Source organism: Sciurus vulgaris (genome assembly GCF_902686455.1).
Source record: "Sciurus vulgaris genome assembly, chromosome: 7".
NCBI lineage: Eukaryota > Metazoa > Chordata > Mammalia > Rodentia > Sciuridae > Sciurus > Sciurus vulgaris.
The window spans coordinates 129,899,113-129,912,526 of NC_136467.1; the positions used below are offsets into that span (position 1 = coordinate 129,899,113).

At 40.0% G+C, this 13,414-nt stretch overlaps 1 protein-coding gene across 6 annotated transcripts in view; it reads left to right on the forward strand.

Moving 5' to 3' along the window:
- ZSCAN31 (zinc finger and SCAN domain containing 31) overlaps nucleotides 1-13,414 on the forward strand; it is a 21,241-nt gene continuing 7,827 nt past the window's right edge. For 4 of the 6 annotated variants that reach the window (XR_013765195.1, XR_013765196.1, XR_013765197.1 and 1 more), the window contains exons 1-5: nucleotides 13-139; nucleotides 1,382-1,574; nucleotides 4,363-4,838; nucleotides 5,532-5,682; nucleotides 6,201-7,308. Coding sequence is in view for 2 of the 6 variants with exons in the window: in XM_079148001.1 (XP_079004127.1) it covers nucleotides 4,458-4,838; nucleotides 5,532-5,682; nucleotides 6,201-6,976 (1,308 nt within the window). In the remaining 4 variants the exon portion in view is untranslated. Of the gene's footprint in view, nucleotides 140-1,381; nucleotides 1,575-4,362; nucleotides 4,839-5,531; nucleotides 5,683-6,200; nucleotides 7,309-13,414 lie in introns of all 6 variants that reach the window. The other 2 variants (XM_079148001.1, XM_079148000.1) reach the window with 2 other exon arrangements.

Genomic DNA, 13,414 nt, shown 5'->3' on the forward strand with positions numbered 1-13,414 from the left:
GAAAACATCTTCTGCAGACCTTCATTGTAAGAAAAAGATCATACACAAATGAAAATTTCAGGCTTTTCTTCAGAAAGTGATAAATGGAAACTCAGATCTAGAGGAAGGAATGAAGAGCATCAGAATGATAAACATGTATGTAAGTATGAAATACTTACTTTTTCTTTGTTAATTTCCTTAAAGAACAAATAACCAGCTGGGCATGGTGGCACCCACCTGTAATTCCACTACTCCAGAGGGTGGGGCAGGAGGATTGTAAGTTTAAGGCCACCTCCAGCAACTTAACAAGACTGTCTAAAAATAAGAAATAAAAAGGTCTGGAGACATAGAGTGCCCCTGGGTTCAATCCTATTACAAACAAACAACAAAAACAAAAAACAAATGATTATTAGTTTTATAACATTATAATAAAATAACATTTTAATGTTATAGTAACATTTTAAGCTAGGAGCTCTAAGATACACAGAAGTAAAATACATGACAATGCATTTCAAAAGATCAGCAAGAACAAAGAAATCCACAGTGCTCTTTTATTTGTTGAATAAGAAAACTTTTATTTTCCCAATTTTTGTTTGTGATGTTTGGAAGACTTTAAAACTTGTAACATAATATGTCTTTCCATTCTAAACTCCATTTTCATATCTATGTTTGTATTTTGTAATTCTGAATTCTTTTTCTCAAAGTGGGTCTCCCAAATAGTGTAAGCTAGATCTTTCTCTGTATTTCACTTTCTATCATAAGCTTTTCGAGGGACCTTTATTCTTTATATTTGTCTTCAGAGCAAACCCTTGGCACAAAGATCTCATTAAATAAATTTGTATAGTGAATGAGTTAATTTTTTAAAGTATTAATTCAGCTTCTTCACATCTATTATCTATCTCCTTATCCATTTCTATGGTTACTGACTCGATTTAAGGCCTCACTATCTTTACTCCCAGCCCTTTTTATTATTCGAGACAGGATTGCCAAAGCTGTTTCTGGAACTTGAAATCCTTCTGCCTCAGTCTCCTAAGGAGCTGGTATTACTGGCACGCCCCACCAATCCTGGCTGAATTTTCGCTTTGTCTATCCTCCACAAAGCTGCTATGATAACATTTCTAGATGCAAATTTGATCATATTGTCCAAATTCCTTGGTGAAGGATCCAGAAAAAGTTAAGAGCTACTGCCTCCCACTTTCCAGCCACGTTGATCTGCCCGATTCTTTGTATGCACTGAAATATCACCCTTTCCCTGTGGTGTCACAGAGACCCTAGGGTGAGGACAGACTCAGAACCGATGAGAAGTACTTTTAGAAGAACTGTTTGGTCCCTTTCCGCCCTAGCGGTCTGACCCCCGAGGGGCGACAGCCACTCCATACAAAACCCCTGATTTGGATTCTAGGCTCTGATCTCTAGCTTTGCCACTACGTGGTCACCAAGGCGCCACGGCCTCCACAATTCCTAGAGAGAAAGCTCCTAGAAAGGAAAGAGTGGTCGGGTTCAGGACCGCTGACGCATTTCCGGCCTTTGTGGCTTCTCGGTTGCCGGGCGCTGCGACCCAGCCTCTGGGTCTGAAGCTTCCCTGGACCGTGAAGGTGAGTCTGGGCCGCTGAAGGGACCCGCCAGGCTCCCGGGAGGTTTAAGACCCTTGCCCGGGAGTCGGCGGGGAGAGGACGTCTGAGCATTCGCGGTCCGGGCTGCCCTCGCGTCCTCACCGGGATTTGCTGACTTGCTTGAAGCCCAGATGGACTTTAAGAGGTTCCGCTCTGACCCGCCAGTGTTGTGGAAAGACCCGAGAGGGGGCTGCGTTTTGTGACCGAACCTGAGGTCTCCATGTAGGGGAGAAGGAAGTAAAGGAGAGACGTCCGACTGTCGGTCTCGGTCCCTCTTGGGGACCATGCTCACTATATAATCTTCACTTTCATTTTTTTTTATTTTTAGGTACTGGGCATGGAGCCCAGGGCCGCGCACATGCAAAGCACACGCTCCACCTCTGAGCTACACCCCCGTCCTATCATTGCTTTTATTTAACAAATGTTAACATTACGGAATATCTGTCACATATGTTTTTGTTCTTTACATTGTAAAATAAATTATAAGTATAATGACTTGTCACCTCTACGTAGTTCCTAGTGCCTATCTAAGGACATTTTCCTACCTAATCACACACAACTTAGAATAGGAACATTCCCTAGTATGATTCCCCAATATGATCTTACACCTAGTTCATGTTCAAATTCCCAGCAAACCCCCCCTCCCAAAATTGTCCCACAAATGTCTTTTGCTGTTGATTTGTATCAATTAGAATGCAAACATAGACCATGTTGCATGTTGTTTGTTTGTTTTGGTGCCAGGTATTGAACCCTAGGGGCACTTAACCACTGAACCATATTCCCAGCCCTTTTTTGTATTTTATTTAGAGACAGGGCCTACTGAGTTGCACAAGGCCTTGCTCAATTGCTGAGGCTGGTTTTGAACCCCTAATCCTCCTGCCTCAGTCTCCCAAGCCATTGGGATTACAGGCGAGCACCACTGAGCCCCTTTTAAAGATCTCTTTTAATTTAGTATAACCTTGCCCTTGCCCTTTCTTTTTCCATCCCATTGCCTTTCTGAAGTAAGGCAGTGAAGAGTACCAGTATACCTGTAGAGTATCTCCATTTCTGGATTTGCTTGTTTCTTCAGGGTATTTAAGTTGTTCCTCTATTTCCTTGTCATTGCAATTGGTTATCCTTTGGGCTTTATTTTATGATGCAGGTAGTTTATGATTTACATTATCTCTTTGTTGTTGCTAAAGATAATGAAGCTAATGAGGAAATGACCTTTTATGCTTTCTGCTGTTCTTAGTTTAATGGAGGAAAATGGGGACACATCAAACTCTGCTATTGTTTCATTCTTTGCTGCCTGATGTAATAGGCACAAATAATAGGCACATCATAGGCATAAATATTTGTGAAATGAATCATTTGTGGATTACAGTTAATGCATAGAAACTGAATATTGAATTTAGAAAGAACTCTCCTACTTCCTCCAGGAGCATGCCTTTTGTATACGTACCTCCTAAATGTAACTTTTATTTCATTGTGTTGTACTTTTATCCTGACTAGCTATAAGCCTCTGGGTATTCAGAGTTCTTAGCATAGCTCCATAAATGTCTGACAATGACTGAATTGCATTTACGTAAGTTAAGCTGTTTCTCCTTTCATTTGTATGTATTTTTCAAAGTTGTATTAGTTTGCTGAATGCAGTAATATCATATCTAAATTGAAGTCTTTCCAGATTGAATACAATAGGCTCCACTCCCACCTTCTTTCAACTCTTGCCTTTTCTGCTTCCATTCATGGCTTCACCCTCATTCCCTCAGCTCCTCCATCCAGTAGCAGAACTTCTCATTATGTAAGTCCAGTCCTGTCACTTTTCTTTTTTAAAAAGCCTTTGGTGGTTTCTTGTTGCATTTATAAAATCCAAACTCCTGTGCTCTATGTGATCAGGCTCTTGCATACCTTACCAGCCTAATGTCTTGCCACTTTCTTATTCTCTTCCTTGGCTGTAGACATTCCAGCCTCCTTTAGTTTCTTTGACCACAGTATGCCCTGTGTCAGGGCCTTTGAATAGTCTCCAGTGTTCTTCCCATTCCTCAGCCCTACTCCATGTAACCCATTCCGTTTGTACTTAAAAGCTCAGTTTAAATGTTATCTCACCTTTTCCTCAGTTTTCTTATAATAAAATATAAGCATTTTAACCTAGAATTTTTTTAATTCTAGTATAATGCATATTTTTCTCTTGTCACACATTTTTTTTTTCTCACACTGCACATTCTGTAGTTTAGCCACCCCTGCCTGTTCTTAGACCCTTTGATACTTCTACTTTTGTTGTTTGCTTGGTTGTATGGTTCTATGTGATCTCTTTCATTAAGTATGTAGAACAATCAAACAATACAAGCAGCTCTACAGATCTCAGAGTAGACACACACACATGTCATCTGGCTGTTAGCTGCTCCAGTGGGAGGATTTGACTGTCCTGTATGTCTTTTATCACCTGAAAGCTAGCCTGGGCATGGCAATTTCAGAGGGCAAGAGTAAGCAAACCCTTTCAAGCTTTTAAAGCTTCTGTTTGTATCACACTTGCTAATATCACATTGGTCAAAGTCACATAGTTGAGCCCAGAGTCACAATAGGAGGGCACTACCAAGGATATGACTATGGAGAAGGGTGAAGAATTGAGGTCATTGATGTATTCTGCCATACCCTTTTTCAGTTTCTAAACATATAAACTAAATACCTAATATACTATTTATTAACATAAATGACAGCATTCTATTCATTTTCATATGTTGCATTTTCCTACTACTTTATTTTCTGTTAATACATAATGTTCTATCATTAGGTATATCCTCCTTAAGAAGATTAAATCAAAGAATCTTAGATCACAGTTTTCATTTTACCCCCAAGTTGGTGTGAGCCTTCTAAATTAATTCCAGAATGGCTTCAGCAGAGGAACAGGATGAATGTAAGATTGTGAAGGTGGAAGAAGACCCTCTCTGGGATCAAGAAACCTACCTTCCAGTGAACAGCTTTTCTGGCCAGGAGGCCTCACGCCAACTTTTTAGGCAGTTTTGTTACCAAGAGACTCCTGGTCCTCGAGAAGCTCTGAGCCGGCTACGGGAACTCTGTCATCAGTGGTTGAGGCCAGAGACACACACCAAGGAGCAGATTCTGGAGCTGCTGGTGCTAGAGCAGTTCCTGATCATTCTACCTGAGGAGCTACGGGCCTGGGTGCAGGAGCACCATCCAGAGAGTGGGGAGGAGGCAGTGGCTGTGGTGGAAGATCTGGAGCAAGAGCTTAGTGTGCCTGGGAACCAGGTAAGAGAAGGAAAATGGACTTCTAGACATTGAATACTAAAAGAAGGGTGAAGTTTGGTGACAGTTTAGTTGGCTCTAGCTACATTTCTTAGTTCTCTGTTACTGTATAAACAATTGCCCCTCGTTACTGTTACTAGCTTAACAATAACAACAACAGTTTTTATGAGTCAGGCATTTGGGAGCTATTTAGGAGAATCTCTGGTAGGAGGTAGTGATGATGTCAGCCAAGATTATAGTCATCTGTTGACTTGACTGAGGCTGGTGGATCCACTTCCAAGGTGGCTCACTTGTATGGTTGTTGGAAACTTCATTTGCTCTCTGACTGTTGACAGAAGGTTTTAGTTTTTTACTACATTGGTCTCTTCCTAGGGCCTCTTGAATATCTTTATGACATATCTGCTGGCTTTCTCAGGAGGAAAAAGTAAGGAAAAAGCCATAATACCTTTCATGACATAAAAGTTATATACCATCACTTCTGCCACACTTTCTGTTCAATAGAAGTGAGCCATCAAGTACAGTATACCTATTTTAAATCATCTTTCTGTTCTACTTTTGAGTATGAAACTAAACTCTAGTCCTTCTACTGAGCCAGCCCTTTAGAAAATGTTTCATATGGTTCCATGTGATCTCTTTCATTGTTAGCTTGAACTCCCATAGTCTTTTTCTTATGAACCCAAATATACCTGCCTTTAGGCTCCAGACCAGGAATATGGACATTCTAATGTGCTCTCAGAGAACATGGTACATTCTGAGGCCAAGCAGGAATCAGCAGTCATCCAGCTTCAGTCTATGGTGACACAGCTTAAATATGAAGCTTTTGGTCTCCACCGATTTCGAGAACAAGGTAAGGACTTTAACAGATCCATTCAGGAGGTCTCTGGTGGCTCTGTTTAGAAAATTAGTTAAGACCGTGGACTTTGGGGCCAAATTGCCTAAGTTGGAATTTAAGCACTGCTACTAAGGTAGCTCTTGACAACAGGCAGTTCAGGGAACCTCTCTGTGCCTTTAGTTGATGCATCTATGAAATAGGGATAATCATAATACCTCAGTCAGAGTTAATTGAGAATTCAACAAGTTAATATGTACGAAACACTTAGAAGAGTGCCTGTCTTTTAGTGAATAGTTTGTACTACCTGTTTGTGTGCATCCTCTCTGGAAATCTTGATTTCTCTGGGTAATCCCTTCAGTAATTTCAGCATTACTTTTGATCTTAATATCCCCACTTAACCTCTCCTGACTACACTGTCAGTTTTGCATGCCTAGAATACATACATCTGATTTGGATCTTCCTATTTCCATCCTATGGTAGTGCTTTTTTATAAAGGTACAGAATGACATTGTTTGGTCCATTTATTATTCCAGGGGTTGAAACTATCCCTGAAAACCAGAAGTTGGCATCAAAACAAGAAGTCTTAAAAGAAATGGAACATTTTGGGGAGAGCAAACTCCAAAGAGATGTTTCTCTTGATTCTAAGTATAGAGAAATTTGTAAATATGACGGCAGGGTGAAAAAGCAGTATTGCCATCCTGTTGGAGAAAGACGTCACAGGTGCAATGAATGTGGGAAAAGCTTCACTCAGAGCTCAGTCCTCATTCAGCACCAGAGAATCCACACTGGGGAGAAGCCATATGAATGTGAAGAATGTGGGAAGGCCTTCAGCCAGAGATCAGGCCTGAATGAACATCAGCGGAGCCACACTGGAGAGAAACCTTATCAATGTAAGGAGTGTGGGAAAGCCTTCAGTGCCAACAATGGCCTTATTAGACACAGAAGAATCCACACAGGAGAAAAACCCTATGAATGTGAAACATGTGGGAAGGCTTTCCGCCTCAGCTCATACCTTGTTCAGCATCAAAGAATACACACTGGAGAGAAGGGCTATCAGTGTAACCAGTGTGGCAAAGCCTTCAGTCAGAATGCAGGGCTTTTCCAACATCTCCGAATCCACACTGGTGAGAAACCCTATCAATGCAGTCAGTGCAATAAAAGCTTTAGTAGGCGGACACTTCTTATGAAACATCAGAGAAGCCACACTGGAGAGAGACCTTATGAGTGTGATGAGTGTGGGAAAGCCTTCAGTCATCACTGCAACCTTATTAGGCATTTTAGAATCCATACCATTGCTGAACTGGACTAATTCCACAGACTTCCAGACCCCTAAATGGGTCTGTTTTTGAAAGTAAGATTTTTAAGTGGCCTATTCTGTTGATATCAAATTTGTTTTGCTTTGGAATGAATACCTTATCTATAAATCAGAGGCTGTTGTCTCCTGGATGGATGTCTGTGAATAGGGGAGGATTGCAGGGCAGCCTCCTTATTCCCTGTCCCTTGGTTCATCTTAATGATTTCCCTTAAATGGACCAAACCTTATCTGGAAGTAAATTGGTATCAAGAGACTGTTTTTGAGTAATGCTGAACATTGGCCAACTCTAAAAGGATAGTATCAATGCATTCTTTTTTAAAGACTGGGTAAGTTCAAAGGATCTATGGAGGTGAGTCTTTTTTTCTGTAGGAGTTATATTTTAAACACAATTGAAGTTTCTGGGAATAGGAGTCATTCTCACAGGAAATCATTATTGTGGTTTTCTTTAACAATGTGACAGGTAGAAAGACCTGTAGTCCCAGCTACCTGAGAGACAGAAGAATCACTTGAGCCTAGGATTCAAGGTCAGCCTGAGCAACATAGTGAGACTGTATCCAAAAAGAAAAAAAAAAAAAAAAGAACACCATAGCATGAAGGGTGACCTCCATAGCACTTTCATCAGAAGAGGTGGGTTGGTATACTCATTAACTAAGAAGCAGTACTCACATAGTCTTAACAGTTTAAAAATCTGTGTAAAACCTGTGGTGTGGAAATCTATGTCCCATTTCATACCTGACTCCAAATTCCCAAGGCAGGTCATTACCATATTTAAGATTTTCATTTTTATTATAAATAATGAATAAGATCATACTTTAAAACCTCTGTTCTCCACAAAGCACCTCTTTATTTACCTTTTCTGTCAGCATTATTATTTCCTTGTCATTGCCTTTTGGGTATTAGTTAGCCATTTTGATTGCCATTGGAAGTAGCAGCATTGAAGTAACTTTATAAAGAAAAAGGGCCTCTGATCTCAGGCACTGCTGCTTAACTGGAGAGACCACCATAACTGTCAGAGTTAAATATAGGTTCTGACACTAAACTGTTCAGATTCAAATCCTACTTCTCCATTTGTGAACTGTGGGATCTAAAACCCTTAATCATTTATTGAGGAACATGAGACCTACCTAAAAGGTCCTATGCTACAGTTTCCCCATTTGGAAAATAGATATCACGACTTTTTTCATAAGATACATAAGATTAAGTGAATACAAACTTGTAAAGCACTTGAACCATAGCTTTAAATAAAGGGGAACTATGATTTACATAAGAAATAATACTACCTAATAGGTATTAGGTATTGGAAGGTGAAACTGTAATCAAGTTAAAACTAAAATAGGATGTTAAATGCTTCTGCTGACATTGTTATATTTTTCCTTACAATCTGATACTAAATCAGAATTTCAAGAATAAATAAAAATTCAGTTTAAAAGTATACTACCCTGCTGGGTGTGTTGGCACACACCTGAAATCCCAGTGACTTGGGAGGCTGAAGCAGAGGATCACAAGTTTGAGGCCAGCCTGGGAAATCTAGTGAGACTGTCTCAAAATTAAAATTAAAAAAGCCTGGGAATGTGGCTAAGTGGTAAAGTGCCCCTGGGTTCAACCTGTGGTATCCCCTCAAATTATATGGATATGTATACACTTTTTTTTCTGATTACTTTGGAACCATACCAAAAAACTCTAAAATTCCTTTATTGTTTCATTCATAAATAGAATAATTAGCAGCGAGTTAAATTCAAATTTTGATAGTGCTTATCAAATTTTAGAGTGCCTATGAATCACCTGGGATCTCATTAAAGTGCAGATTCTAATTAGAAAGATTAGAAGGGGACCCAGGAATCTGCATTTCTAATTAGCTCTCAGGTGATGCTGCCACTTTATGAAGTACATTTTGAGTATCAAGGCCCCAGAGAGCTCTGAGTATTGGTTTGGTCCTTGTGATATACTAGAGGTGCCAAGTAAATGATAGCTTCCTTCCTATCTTTCCATGAGCAATCTCTACACACTTGTACCACTCACACTGACCTGCTGCCTCTTCTACCCTAAGAAAAGTGAGGATCCTGTGAGTGTAGTAGGAATGTGAAATGGAGTGGGTTTTGGGAACAAAGCAGTGTCCTCTGCTCTGGCACAAATTCAGCTAAATCTTTACTCAGGAAATCTAAATGGTACCTATAAATGTTTGCTTTGCTTTAGGAAAATACTATCACTGTAGAACTTCTGTTCCTCTTCCTTTCTCCTCACATGAGCTCCCAGGGTGAAGGAGGAGCTATTGCATGTTTATGAGTACACTTTGAGTGTACACTGTAAGTACAACCCTGACAATCCTTTTCCCTAGTCCTTTCTTGAACTTTCTGAGCTGCTTAGGCCCCAGGGACAAGGTCCCAGCTGAAATGTCCTTACCCATGGTACTACTCCACATGTACCTTCAACACTTAAGCCTGTCTTGGTCCCTCTGTGACTCCGACCCCAGAACTCAGATAGCCCCTTCTCTTACATACTTAGAAAGGCAAAGAAAAGCTCACAGAAGAGAAAGTAGTCACAAAATAGAGGCCACAGGGGCAAAGGTGAAATTTTAAGTAAAGGAAGGACTTCCAAAATGGGTGAGAAAGAAGTGGAGAAGGGGCTCAGGGAAGAGAAAAGAGCCTGATGGGGCAAGACTGTGATAAAGAGAAAATTATAGAAGATGTTGGGAATGGAAATTGTTGGAAATAGTTTATTTGTTTGGTTTTATGGTTTGTTTATACCCAAATTCTTTTTCATTGACCTGGTCCAAAGTGGTGTATGCCACCACTACACCATACTCAACCTCAATGATGGCAACAGACAGATCAGAGGAAGAAAAGAAGCCTGATGGTTGCCCCATCAGGCTCTTTTCTCTTCCCTGAGCCCCTTCTCCACTTCTTTCTCACCCATTTTGGAAGTCCTAAGTGCCCCCATAGGTAGGGGCACTTAGTCAGCAAGCACCCACTGAGCATCTACTCCTGTGCTGAAGGCCATCAGACCTGGTTGGAAGGCTTTGACACATCAGTGAACAAAGTACTAAATCCCCTTCTTCATAGAATTTCTATTCTAGCAGAAGAGAAAATAAACAAAACCCATAATCGATAAATTATATAGTATATTAGACAGTACTTTAGAAACATAAGAAAGTAGAATTGGGTGTGGTGAACCTTGCCTATAATCCCAATGACTGGGAGGCTGAGGCAGGAGGATCACAAGTTTGAGGTAGCCTCAGCAACTTATTGAGACCCTGTCTCAAAAAAAATAAAAATAAAAAATAAAAATAAAAAGAACTGGGGATGTTATCTCAGTGGTAAAGCTCCCCTGAGTTTAATTCCCAGTACCAAAAGAAAACAAAACCAAAACAACCAGAACAATGTGAAACAGCATAAAATAGGAATGAAATTCCATTTGCAGGGTGGTCAGGGGAGGCATCATTGACAAGGAGATATTTGAGTTAAAATTTAGAGGAGACGAGGGAGCCAGCTTGGTGCTCTCTGAAGGGTGTTCCAGGAAGAGATCAGCCAGTGCAAAGGCCCTAAAATATGGAATAAAATTAGCTTTCCCATTGAGTTTATCAAATAATCCTCACAACCTTCCTAGAAGAAGAAGGCATACTATTCATGTTTACAGTTGTGTAAACAGAATGAAATGAAATGATTGCTTAATGTTAATACCTGCAAGGTGGCAAAAGTCTTCACTCAAGATTGACTCCATTTCTAGTGCTCTTTCCTAAATACATGGAAACTGTATTTTCCAACCTGGAAGCTATCATTCTTTTCTTCCTCATCTAGATAACATATGTGATGCCACATAAGTAGGTATTGTGTAATTATTTTTAATGGGCAGCTTGTACCCTGTAAGCCCTGGGGTGGGGAACCAGGTTGGCAGAACACCTGTTGGTATACAAAAGAAACTGATAAAATTCTGGAAGGTCATGTGATGTTAGTGGTAGAGTGGAAGAGTATTGTTCTGAGTGTGACACTGCCCAGGATGAGTCCCCGGGGGTTAGTGGGATCCAGTGCAGTGTGGGCAGCCCACTCAGTTCCAAGCTGAGTCCCAGGAATGATTGAGACAACCATGGCTGAATGAATTTCAGCATTTCAGGAAGCGCTTACTGTGTGCACTATTCTAATTGCTTAAAATTCTTAATTAACTCATTTAATCCCCAAACATGATCTGAACATGATTATTATCAACTCCATTTTAAAGGAAGAAAAACCAAGGTTTAAAGAGGTTGTCATTGCCCAAGGTTATACACCTTGTAGGCAGCAGAGTTGCTTGCCCTCTGGGTTCCTTGACTCCATTTCAGATAATGCCAAAACCATTGATTTGTCTCCAGTATTACACCAATACTGGCAATCTGCACTGTATTCCTTTTTGACTGGTACTCTACTAAGAACTGAGTTTATTTAGTAATTCTTAAGAGTGTATTTAGTAATTCTATTACTAGATATTGAGGCTCGTCCTATTTTTCACTATGTGGGTCAGCATTGCAGGGGCAGATCTTGTACTTTCCTCCTTGAGCACAAGTGTTAGAACCATAGCATATGTACATTTCTAAAGTTTTTATTGCAGAGAATTTGAAACACTGATGAAAGTTGAAAGAACAGGAAAATGACCCAAATGTGCCCATCCACCTTTAATAGTTTGCAACTCATGACCGGTCTAATTTCATATATATCCCCACCTAACTCTTTCCTTCCCTAAATTTAAGGCAAATCTTAGACATATTATTTGACCTACAAATACTTCAGTGTCACTAACAAATAAAAACTTTTTATAAAACAGTCATAGTATTTTTATCACCAAAAAGTTGTTATTTCCTTTATCTTTACATATGCAGTAAGGAGTTAAATTTCCAGTTCTTATATAAACACCTTAAAAAAAAAAGCCACACATATATATGTTTTATTTAAATTAGGATTCCCTATAATGTCCACAGAGAGTGCTTGGCTGATATATCTGGTTGCTTTTGTATTAGTTTTTTTTTTTTTTTTTTTTTAGTGATTGCTGGGGATTGAACCCAGGGCCTCACACATGAGGCAAGCACTCTACCACTGAGCTGCACCCCCAGCCTTATCTTGTCTCTTTGTAGGTTTCTGCTCCATTTTTCCCCCATGTGGCATTGCATTTGTTGCAATGGTGGGGGTGTTTATTCTATAGTTGCTCATAGTCCTTATTACCTGTGAATTGGTAGTTCACAGGAATGAATTGATTAATTTAGAGGCCTGGTCAAAATTCAAGTCATTGCATTGTGGTATTGTGTTCTTCCTTGAATAAGGTCTGGTTTCTTTTCCTGGTGTTAGCTTTTGTTGTTGAAGACTCTCTCTATCCATTTATTCATAATGGGTGTCAAAATCATGATATTCTAATTATATCATTCATTATTTACTAAAATACACTATTTTTGCTATTCATTTATATGTTGTTTAAATCCATTGTTGTCATTATCTTTACTGGAGCTCAGGTTTTCCCTTCTTCAAATGGGAAGCTCCTCAAGTTGGCTTCTGAGTTTCCCTGACACAAGACTGACCTTTGTAGTTAGGTACTTCCTTGCTTTATGGCATGGCAAAATGTTTTCGGGCTAATGTCAAATATTTCTTGCTTCAGATCTCGATTCAGCTATTTCTCTCAGGATCCCTGATTTCTTCTTGGAGAAATGAAATTTCAAAATGACAAACTGGGTGCCAGAGAAAGCTCATTGCTCAGCTGGTTATTTTTTTCTAAGCTTTTTCAGTAGAAAGTGTGTGGGTATGTGTGTGTGTGTGTGTGTGTATCTTCTCCCCACCTCCAATTCAGGACTACAGTGTTTTTACTTTTCTCTTACTTTTGTGTCCTCTCTTGTACTTGTCTATTTTTGTGAACAAATTATCTCAGAGCTTAGTAGTTTAAAACAATGCTCTGGGTATGGTGGTGCATGCCTGTAATTCCAGTGTCTCAGGAAGCCGAAACAGGAAGATTGCTAGTTGGAGACCAGCCTAGGCAACTTAGTTGGGCCGTGTCTTAAAATTAAAAAAAAAAAAAAAAAAAAAAAAAGGGGGTGGGGGCTGAGAATATTGCTCAGTGGTAGAATGCCTGGGATTCAACCATAGTACCACCAACTAACCTGGGAATCCAGGTGTGTGTGGCTCAGCTGGGTCCTCTGCACCTCTGCATCAGAATTACTGAAGACTGAAATTGAGGGCTGGGGATGTGGCTCAGTGGTAAAGTGCTTACTTGACAAGCGTGAGGCACTGGGTTCAAATTCCCCCAGCACCAAAAAAATTTAAAAAAGACTGAAATCAAGGAGTTAAGGCTGGCATCTTATCTGAAGACTTATGTGAAGAGAGATCTGCTTCCAAGTTTATGTGGTTGTTGGCAGAATCAGTTCCTTAAGAATTTATGGACTGAGGCTGTCAGTTAATTCTTAGCTATTGGCAAGAGTCAAGC